The sequence below is a fragment of the Ambystoma mexicanum genome, chromosome 1q (assembly GCF_040938575.1).
Source record: "Ambystoma mexicanum isolate Mex_15411 chromosome 1q, UKY_AmexF1_1, whole genome shotgun sequence".
Lineage (NCBI taxonomy): Eukaryota > Metazoa > Chordata > Amphibia > Caudata > Ambystomatidae > Ambystoma > Ambystoma mexicanum.
In genome coordinates this window covers 1,529,547,272-1,529,558,653 of record NC_090922.1, presented here as the reverse complement: position 1 = coordinate 1,529,558,653, position 11,382 = coordinate 1,529,547,272, and the positions used below count along the sequence as shown (strand labels likewise).

Genomic DNA, 11,382 nt, shown 5'->3' with positions numbered 1-11,382 from the left:
TTCCCTCTCTCACCCCCTCTCTCCCTCTCTTTCCCTCACCTCCCCTCTCTCTCTCTTTCCCTCTCTCACCCCCCCTCTCTCCCTCTCTTTTTCCCTCTTTTTCCCTCTCTTTCCCTCTCTTTCCCTCTCTATTTGTCTTGGAATGACTCTCTCTCTCTCTCTCTCTCTCCCCTTCTCTGTTTCTCTCCCTCTTCCTCTCTCTCTCCCTCTTCCTCTCTCTCTCCCTCTTCCTCTCTCCCTCCCTCTCCCTCTTCCCCTCTCCCTCTTTCTCCCTCTTTCTCTCTCTCTCTCTCTCTCTCTCTCTCTCTCTCTCCCTCTCTCTCTCTCTCTCTCTCTCTCTCTCTCTCTCTCTCTCTCTCCCCCCCCCCCCCCCCCACCTCTTTCCCTCTCTTTCTTGGAATGACTCCTCTCTCAAGCGCTCTTGAATGCATTCTCGTCCATCCGGGATGTCATGTAAATGTCTCCCCTTCCGCACATGAACCCTTGTTGTGAATCTCTCCTTTGTCTTTACAGGGGCCCTGTTCCTCCCTGGGAGCCATGTCGGTCATCGTGGCTCAGAGCAACTTCATCTTTGGAATCCGGCCTCGCGTGACGAACAACATCTGTTTCTTTGATGAGCAAACCATCATATTCCCTTCCGGCAACAACTGCGTGCAGTACAATATCGATCAGAAATGGCAGCGATTCATCACAGGTAATATGCGAGACTCAAAACCCCACAGGCTGGCCCTCGTGTAATGTCACCTCCTGCACCCACAACCCTGTGACAGGCCCAGTCAGTCAGGGGTCGGTACAGCATCGCACAAAGGTCATACCCGCTTCTTGACCCGCAGCATCCTGGCAGGTAACAGCTGGACAGTGGGGGTCTATATACATTGCCTGCCTCCTGACTCGCTTACCCTGGCACTGGCAGATTCTGGGGCTCAATGATCCAGGGAGAGGAACTAGATGAAAAAAACGAAACCAAGGTAGCCTAGCCCCTAACTGCTGACATCAAGACTGGCAGGCAGAGTCTGAGAATCTGTAACCCAGAATTGGAGACACTGGTAAGGTCTGACTCTGGGAATCGAGAACTTGCGGACAAGCACAGCATTGTACAAAGTTAGTGGTTGATCCCAGACCCCAGTAACGCGCGTTAAAGCACCTCCTGACTGCAGTAGTCTTTCTCAGGCGTAGTCTGAGGTGCAGTCTCTGGGGTGTTACCCCTGTGCACTGGATCAAAAAGCAGATGCCAGTTCTGCCGAGGGAAGTCCTGAGTCCGCAACTGCCACCCAAAGACTTGTGGATACCGTAGACGTAAAATTGCCAGAAACTACCTGTCGAGAGCTGACAGTAAGTGACAGAAGCCATGTAATGTTGGCAAATACAAGGGGCCCAGAATAGCAGGACTTGTTAGGAGCTGTGGTTCAGCCGCTCAAAGCCCCAGCACATCGGTGTCCACCAGACATGTGACTCAGAAAAACGTTGCCTCTTGTGAGCTGTGGTCTTCCAAGTGCTCGGCTGCTCAGTTGGGTCTTGGAGTTGGTCCCAGTTTCCCAGCATTCACTGCTGTGCTGCATTGCTTACTTCTCCCTTGCGTCTGCCTCCCAGCATGTAGATGAGACAAATATCAAATGCCTCCTCTTTGTTAAGGGACCTGGCACCGTTTCCCGAGCGCGCAGGATGCAGGCTCCTTACTTCCCACTGAGAGTTGGGGTTCGGTTCACAATGTAGAGTTCTCAGTTCAGTCTGGGAACTGGTTCTCAATTTCTGAATATACAGTGTCACACAGTGAAGGCTCCTCTGCTCTCTCTGGGACTTGGCTAAATATACCAGCGTGCAACATTGTCAGATAGCCAGCATCTAGGACATAGCCATTCCAAAGGATGACCCCGGAATATTCAAAGGCAATGTGACCAGGTCTGGTGGACTGGTGAACTAGCATAGTAGTTAGGTAAGGTCATCTTGCTTCCCTGCAGTCAGTTGGCTTTGTGGTCTCAAATAGGGCCCATGATGAGTTTCAAACTAGGTCATGAATATTCTGTGGGGTTACCACTCCGCTTGTCCTGCCATCTCATGATCAAGCGTATCCTGCTTCCTTGTTTTCAGCAGGTGCAAAATGCAGTGCTCACACGGAGCTGAGGAGGTGTAAATGAATGAACCACTGCACCGCGCTCCGCGGTGGTCCCCGGCTCCAGTTTGTGTTCCCAGGCCGTTCCTCATGTAAGTCAATGTTCCATTTTCCAGGAGCGGAGCGGAGCCAGGGGATGCAGGCGTTGGCCATCAGCCCGAACCGTCGCTATCTGGCCATCTCGGAGAAGAGCCCAGATAAGCCGACCATCACGATCTATGAGCTGGCGTCGGTGCCAAGCAAGAGGCGCAAGCAGCTGACCATGCCAGAGTTCATGGCACAGGAGTTTGTGAGCATGGCCTTCTCCCCGGACTCCAAGTACCTGGTGGCGTTGTGCGGAGCCCCCGAATGGAATATCATCTACTGGATGTGGGAGAAGCAGAAGGTGCTGGCGGTCATGAAGGTCGACTATCAGAACAACCCCGCGTACCAGGTACTCCTGACATAGTCCTAAGTGATTGCATCTGTTTGTGTGCATGGCTGGTCTTCCCAAGACCTAGTCCATAGAGTCTGTATTAGTTTTGCATGCAGAGCTTGGGATGTGTAAAGAGTAGATTTCCCCTGGTCATGCTTGTATAGTGGAGTGGAGTATTCGTGACTGCAGTGCTGGCACCTGCAATGCTTCTAATGGGTGGAAGTGGATCTGTTTGTGTGCACAGTTTACAATGTCTAGAGCGTGACTTGTCCATGTGTGAATACATGTTGTGTGATTTGTGGTGGCAAGGTTTCTCTTTTGTGCATAACTTGTGATGTGTGGAGAATGGGGTCCTCTTGTGGTGTTTGCCAAGTGGATACATCACGGAGAGAACGCTGTTGGCCCCAGAGCGTGCGACGTGTGAAAGTGGATTCCAATTGCTTTTGCTTTGTGATGTTTCACAAGGGGATTTGTCTGTTCACAGCTTGGGTAGTTTGCTTAGTGCTAGTGGAGGTTTCCCAAAGTCTACCTGTGGTAAGTCTTTATAATACTATCCCTTGGAATACAGGCCCAAACTGCTATTAGAAGTCTGTACTAGAAGTCTGTACTACTCAAGGTAGCGTGCCGGGGCAGCCAGGCTCATTTTGGGAGGGAGATATGAGCTGTAGGTAAGAACAAAGAACTCAGTGTATCCATAGCCCCAAAGAAACACTTACACACTTGTAGTTATAGTAAGATATTTATTTTATATACACATGGTTAAAGTTAAATATCAGGTAAGTAAGTACTATTTCAAACTAATCAACACAATGGAAAACCAATGCAATACTTCAGGTGAGTAAACCAGAAGTTAAGTCTTGTACAATTAATGAACACAGTTCAAGGCGAGTACAATCACTTGTTATAGCAACTCAGAAATAGTGTAGGAATAGATAGTAACACCAACAATAGCAGGTCAGTACTTTTAAAGACTTCTAGTACTTTCCAGAGGCCTTAAGTCTTCAGCAGTCCATCCGTCTGTAGGTACGAGTTCTTCAAAGTCGGACTGGAGGTAAAGCTGGTAAGGCACGGATGCAGAAAAGGCAAAGATCCAGAGGATTCTTCAATTACAAGTAAGTAAAGGGCTTTTGTTGGTCAAAAAGGTTTCAAGGACCTTGAAACCTGACTGAAAAGTATGGGCGAACACCCAAACACCGGAATCAGCACTCCAGCAACAAAGGAGCGGCAGAATAACACCACCTAAGTATTATCACAATTCCCACAATTCCTGAGGAGTGATGAAGAAAATGCAGGTGGATGCCTTCAGGATGCAGCAGCGGTGGATCCGGTCTCCTGCTCCTTGGTTGTTGTGACGAAAGGAGGAACTCTGGAAGGGATGTCACAGCAGCGGTCGAGAGAAAGGACTCCTAGCAAAGGATTCTTAATGCTCCAATGTCGGTCTGCAGTTTTGGCACCTGTTCACAGACCCCAATGAAGAGCGGGTTCTCGTCCAAATGATTCACCTTGCTTGCTCGGTCCTGCACTCTGAGGAGGGGACTTTGAGGAGGGGGATCTTGCCTCTGGATGGCCACAAGTAGTCCACCAAAGTATCGGGAGAGCTCGTTCACGGCAATACAATGCACTCCAATCTCTCTCGAGGTCCCAGGGTATCGGTGGTTTGCAGCCCAGGAAGGTCACAGCACATTGTAGGAGGGCATGAATTGAAGATCGTCTTAGGACTGATTATGCCTACCAGTCCAAGGGAGGAAGGGAGGAAGTCGTCCTCTTCAGAGCTTTCCTGTATGCAAGGGGCCACAGGTGGTCATCTTCTTTGGTTCTTCTGTTCCAGTGGTCGACTAGACGTTTGCCTCCGGATCCTCACCTTTCATCCAGGACCCCAGCTAATCAAAGCTCATGCTACGTTCAAATGTTTGGTGGGGTGGCTGTCCTTTCAGGAAAAATGACCACCCAGTTGGAACTGGTTCCATACAGGAATCTCAGGAGACAAAGAACACCAGAGGTGTGGACTCATCTCCTGCTGCCTGTCGCCAAAGACACACTGCAGTCTTGGACGGGCTTCACAAAGGATTCCCGCGAAAGACAAAAGTCAAACCAGGACCTCCCGCCACACACGATGCCAGAGGAAGGACCAAGAAAGGACAAGCACACAAGAAATGGCAAAAAAAGAATGGGGGCACCTTTTCGATCAATGGTGACCCTTCTTTGTATAAGCGCAGCTGTTAAGACCGCCTGCAATCAAAAATTACACAAGTCAGTAGAACACGTTCACTGCCACCAGCCATTCAGGTATGCTTGTCACTGTTACACAATTGTTACAGGAGCAGTGAGAAAGGGGATCCTATGTAACCCCTCAGTACTCCACATAGGGTGGTGTGTGCTGATCTCACAAAAGGACAAGATAAGAAGCATAAACAAGATAACTCGAACCTTGATCTTAAGGGGGGAAAAAAGACTATAAAAAGGAGAGCCCAAAGGGTTCCCAGCAACACTGCACTAAGGGTGCTGTGTGCTGCAAAAGTGAAACACGGACGCCTTAAACAGTATGGATGAAAGCAAGACTCTATGAAATAAAGTAAAGACCGAATGAAGAAAGGTTCCCAGAGTCAGAGCAAATGGAATAAACATGGGGAGGAAAAAGGCTCCTTCCGGTCATTCAGCAGAACTAGAAAAAGGTCCTCGAGTCCAGCAACAAGGGCTGGGGGGCTCACATGTAGAGGGGAGTTGGCACACATATGAAAAGTCTCCCTAGCACTTCTGGGTTCCGTCATGGGTGCACAGTTTGGGAGTCTCAAGGCTTGTAATGAATGGAGGTGGATTTCACTTCAGTGCACAGTTCCTGCTGCATAGAGATTTGATTTGTCATGTGTGCATAGCTTTTAAGGTGTAACAATGTAGTTCCTCTTGTGTGCTTGGCTTCCTCTGCTGTGTTTTCCTGTGCTCACACCAGGGTCGGATGCCTTTCGGGGCCCCTGGAGAAGCCCCCTGGGCCTCTTTTGTGTGGTATGTTGGGCTTGCTGAAAGTGTGAAATACAGGGCCATTTGGGTCTGAATCCACTCTTGGTTACCACTGCACGAATGTACTAATTGCCATTCCAAACATGTCTTTTTCCAGGTGACCTTCAGCCCGCAGGATAACACGCTGATCTGTGTTACGGGAAATACCTTTTTTAAAGTTTTGCGCTATATCGAGGGAAATTTTAAACAGACGAACTTTGGGAAAGTGGAACCGCAAAACTACCTGAGCCACGCGTGGCTTTCCGATGACAAGATCGTAGTGGGAACAGACTCCGGGAAACTCATCCTCTTCCGTTCCGGAGAGATTGTGTGGGACTACAACCTGCCATCAATCAAGGGCCGGCAGAAGTCGAGCACTGACCTGGAAGAAAGAAGGTAATGAAAAGGTTACTCTATGTACCTTCCCCTCTGTCAACTCACAACCAAGGCAGACCTGCCAGCGTGCTGTGTTCCACCACCATCCTCTTACCTCAGGCAGAGGTCCAGCTCTGCCCTTGAGCACAGCTGCCCATGTGCTGTGTTCCACCACCATCTGCTTACCTCAGGCATCATCCAGTTCTACCCTTGAGCGCACCTGGAGCAGATATCCAACATGCGTTAGAAAACAAAATAAATACGATCCAAAATAAAATACAGCAGAAGAAAGACATGCTGAACCTACAGCACCTGTCCCATATCCCACGGCCTAGTGACTCACCTATGGCCCAAATTTCACTTTACCAAAACTTGTACCTTAGAGGTAGAAAAAAATCATCCTTTCGCTTAAATCTTCCAATTGTAAAGGTGATATCTGCCCAGCACAATTAATAAAAGACGCTGCCAGAGACCTATCATCATTCATCTCCAAATTGATCAATGCTTCCTTTGCCTCAGGTAATATTCCTGCTAATCTAAAACATTCATGGGTGCTTCCACTCCTTAAGAAGTAGACACTAGATCCTCTCATCCCCACTAATTACCGCCCCATTACCACGGTACCATTCCTACTCAAAATACTGGATAAAGCTGCATACATCCAGATTCAAAAACGCCTTGAACTGCATAAGCTCCTATGAGCTAGTTAGTCTGGTTCCGTCCACTACACGGGACGGAAACTGCCTTAATTGATTTAAAAACCCAAATTGATGAGCTGAGAGATAAAAGAAAGACAGCACTCCTGTTCCTACTTGATCTCTCAGCTGCATTTGATCTTGTGGATCATAAGGTCCTTTGTAGACACCTGGACTCTCCAGCTCACCTTTCCACTGAGGCTATCAGATGGATAGAAACATTCCTGAGCGAGAGAACCATGAGAGTATTCTCCCCGTCGGCAGCAGCGGATCCCACCCCTATTCTGTGTGGTGTTCCTCCGGGCTCATGTGTCTCGCCAACTCTATACAACATTTTCCCCAAACCTTTGATTGATGATCTGGACCTTCTGGGTATCACCTACACCAACTTTGCAGATGATACACAGATTATCCTCCCGCTTTCTGGGGATCATAGTGAGGACATGGAGTTGGTGAATAGGGTATATCTTAACATCCAGGCATGGATGGCACCCATGGCCTATGCCTGAATGATGATAAGACAGAGTTGATAATCCTGGGCACGCACGTTAACATTAACAAACTAGGCTAGGAATATTCCTCATTCAGTATCGACGAAAACATCATCAAGGTATCCAAGGAAGTAAAAACCCTTGGCTTCTACCTTGACTCCACTATGTCCTTTGACAAACAAGTAACATCTCTGGCCTCAACCACTGCTTACACTTGTAAGTTGATAAGAGCTGGCAAGCTATTCCTCTCTAATGATAGCTGCTTGATCCTGGCCAGAGCCTTAATACTCTCCAGAATTGATTACTGCAATGCCCTTTACAGCGGCGCTAACATAATTACCATCCAGAGGCTACACACCCTACAAAATAATGCCTTACGAGCGGCGCTTGGCATAAACGAAAGAGTACATATCTCTTCCATTAGATGCCAACATAAATGGCTCTCCACTGACAACAAAATACAGCTACAAATGATTTTGTTGACCCACAAAGCCTTAAATAATACTGCCCCTGGCTACCTCTCGGATAAACTACATAGAAGAACATCCATTAGACCAACCAGAGCTGGCAACGCCAATTGCCGCGTAGTACCAAGATACAGGCTCACAACGATTGGTGGCAACAGCTTTCCCGTGAAGGCTGCTAAACTCTGGATCTCACTGCCACAAAACTTGAGAGTAGACCAACCCTACCTACACCTTAGAAAGAACCTTATCAAATACATAATCTCTAATGATCCCTAGTTAGTCACCCTATCACCCACGCTGTCTCTGCCCTCTTGCCCCTTCTACCTCTACGGTACACTACCGGTATTCCTAGATTTCTAGTTGCACAATGCTACATTGTCTGCAATGCTATGTGTAATTTATTCTGTAATTTTATGTTTCTGTGCACTATATTGTAACCTGCACACATCTGTAACTTTGTAAGCCTTGCATTATCTTACTGCTGTGCCCTGTTACCTATGGGTTTGGTGCGCTTTAGAAGTGAATAAACAAACACCTGCCAGCGCGCTGTGTTCCACCTCTTACCTCAGGCAGAGGTCCTGCACTGCCCTGGAGCACAGCTGGCAGTGTGCTGTGTTCCACCACCATCTGCTTACCTAAGACAGAGGTCCTGCACTGCCCTTGAGCAAACCTGCCAGCGCGCTGTGTTCCACCACCATCCTCTTACCTCAGACAGTGGTACAGCACTGTCCTTGAGCACACCTGTCAGCACGCTGTGTTCCACCACCATCCTCTTACCTCAGGCATCATCCAGCTCTGCCCTTGGGCACACCTGCCAGTGTGCTGTGTTCCACCTCCATCCTCTTACCTCAGGCAGATGTCCGTTACTATCCTTGAGGGCACACCTGCCAGTGTGCTGTGTTCCACCTCCATCCTCTTACCCCGGGCAGCGGTCCAGCTCTGCCCTTGGGCACACATGCTAGTGTGCTGTGTTCCACCACTATCCTCTTACCTCAGGCATCATCCAGCTCTGCCCTTGGGCGCACCTGCCAGTGTGCTGTGTTACACCACCATATTCTTACCTCAGGCAGCCATCCAGCTCTGCCCTTGAGCATATCTGTCAGTGCGCTGTGTTACACCTCCATCCTCTTACCTCAGGCAGAGGGCCAGCTCTGCTATTTGGCACACCTGCCCGTGTGCTGTGTTCCACCTCCATCCTCTTACCTCAGGCAGATGTCCATTGCTATCCTTGAGGGCACACCTGCCAGTGCGCTGTGTTACACCTCCATCCTACCCCAGACAGAGGTCCTGCACTGCCCTTGGGCACACCTACCAGTGTGCTGTGCTCCACTTCCATCCTCTCACCCTGCACAGCCATCTGGCTCTGCCCTTGAGCACACCTGCCAGTGCACTGTGTTACTCCTCCACCCTCTTACCTCAGGCAGATGTCTAGCACTGCCCTTGAGGGCACATGCCAGTGTGCTGTGTTCCACCTCCATCCTCTTACCCCGGGCAGCGGTCCAGCACTGTCCTTGGGCACACCTGCCAGTGTGCTGTGTACCACCGCCATCCTCTTACCTCAGCCAGATGTCCATTACTATCCTTGGGGGCACACCTGGCAGTGCGTTGTGTTACACCTCCACCCTCTTACCTCAGGCAGATGTCTAGCACTGCCCGTGAGGGCACCTGCCAGTGTGCTGTATTCCACCTCCATCCTCTTACCCCGGGCAGCTATCCACCTCTGCCCTTGGGCACACATGACAGTGCGCTGTGTTACACCTCTGCCCTCTTACCTCAGGCAGATGTCTAGCACTGCTCTTGGACACACCTGTCAGTGTGCTGTGTTCCACCTCCATCTTTGTACCTCAGGCAGAGGTCCTGCACTGCCCTTCAGCACACCTGTCAGTGCGCTGTGTTACACCTCCATCCTCTTAACCCGGGCAGTGGTCTAGCACTGCCCTTGAGCACACCTGCCAGTGTGCTGTGTGACACCACCATCCTCTTACCTCAGGCAGCCATCCAGCTCCGCCCTTGGGCACACCTGCCAGTGCGCTGTGTTCCACCTGCATCTTCTTACCTCAGGCAGAGGGTCTGCATTTCCCTTGGACACACCTGTCAGTGCGCTGTGTTACACCTCCATCCTCTTAACCCGGGCAGTGGTCTAGCACTGCCCTTGAGCACACCTGCCAGTGTGCTGTGTGACACCACCATCCTCTTACCTCAGGCAGCCATCCAGCTCCGCCCTTGAGCACACCTGCCAGTGCGCTGTGTTCCACCACCATCCTCTTACCTCAGGCAGACATCCAGCTCTGCCCTTGAGCACACCTCCTAGTGTGCTGTGTTCCACCTCCATCTTCTTATCTCAGGCAGAGGTATTTCACTGCTCTTGGGCACACCTGCCAGTGTGCTGTGTTCCACCATCATCCTCCTCTTACCTCGGGCAGTGGTCCAGCTCTGCCCTTGAGCACACCTGTCAGTGTGCTGTGTTCCACCACCATCCTCTTACCTCGGGCAGTGGTCCAGCTCTGCCCTTAAGCACACCTGCCAGTGTGCTGTGTTCCACCTCCATCTTCTTACCTCAGGCAGAGGTATTGCGCTGCCTTTGGGCACACCTGCCAGTGTGCAGTGTTCCACCATCATCCTCTTACCTCGGGCAGTGGTCCAGCAGTGCCCATGGGCACACCTGCCAGTGTGCTGTGTTCCACCTTCTTCCTCTTACCTCGGGCAGTGGTCCAGCTCTGCACTTGAGCACACCTGCCAGTGTGCTGTGTTCCACCACCATCCTCTTACCTCGGGCAGTGGTCCAGCCCTGCCCTTAAGCACACCTGCCAGTGTGCTGTGTTCCACATCCATCTTCTTACCTCAGGCAGAGGTATTGCGCTGCCTTTGGGCACACCTGCCAGTGTGCCGTGTTCCACCATCATCCTCTTACCTCGGGCAGTGGTCCAGCAGTGCCCATGGGCACACCTGCCAGTGTGCTGTGTTCCACCTTCTTCCTCTTACCTCGGGCAGTGGTCCAGCTCTGCCCTTGAGCACACCTGCCAGTGCCCTGTGTTTCGACACCATCTTACCTCAGGCAGAGGTCCTGCACTTCCCTTGGACACACCTGCCAGTGTGCTTTGCTACACCTCCATCCCCTTACCTCAGACAGCCATCCATCACTGCCCTTGGGCACACCTGCCAGTGTGCTGTGTTCCACCACCATCCTCTTACCCCGGGCAGCTATCCAGCTCTGCCCTTGGGCACCCCTGCCAGTGTGCTGTGCTCCACCACCATCCTTTTATCTCAGGCAGCCATCCAGCTCTGCCCTTAGGCTCACCTGCCAGTGTGCTGTGTTCCACCTCCATCCTCCAACCCCGGGCAGTGGTCCAGCACTGCCCTTGCACACACCTGCCAGTGTGCTGTGCTTCACTACCATCCTCTTACCTCGGGCAGTGGTCCAGCCCTGCCTTGAACACACCTGCCAGTGCACTGTGTTCCACCTCCATCCTCTTACCCGGGCAATGGACCAGCAGTGCCCTTGAGCACACCTGCCAGTGTGCTGTGTTCCACCACCATCCTCTTACCTCAGGCAGTGGTCCAGCTCTGCCCTTAAGCACACCTGCCAGTGCGCTGTGTTCCACCTCCATCCTCTTACCTCAGGCAGTGGTCCAGCTCTGCCCTTAAGCACATCTTCCAGTGCGCTGTGTTCCACCACCATCCTCTTACCCTGGGCAGTGGTCCAGCTCCGCCCTTGAGCACACCTGCCAGTGTGCTGTGTTCCACCACCATCCTCTTAACCCGGGCAGTGGTCCAGCTCTACCCTGCAGAATCCTCTAGGGATAGTCTTCTTTAATCCTCACCTGAAGCAGAGGCA

General features: G+C 51.0%; 1 protein-coding gene across 1 annotated transcript in view; it reads left to right on the top strand.

The window, feature by feature from the left end:
• The window catches only part of CFAP57 (cilia and flagella associated protein 57), a 348,360-nt gene that overhangs the window by 20,019 nt on the left and 316,959 nt on the right, over window positions 1-11,382 (top strand). The window contains exons 2-4 of the mRNA XM_069642449.1: window positions 514-694; window positions 2,227-2,543; window positions 5,638-5,915. Coding sequence (XP_069498550.1) covers window positions 538-694; window positions 2,227-2,543; window positions 5,638-5,915 — 752 coding nt within the window. The 5' untranslated portion in view covers window positions 514-537. The remainder of the gene's footprint in view (window positions 1-513; window positions 695-2,226; window positions 2,544-5,637; window positions 5,916-11,382) is intronic.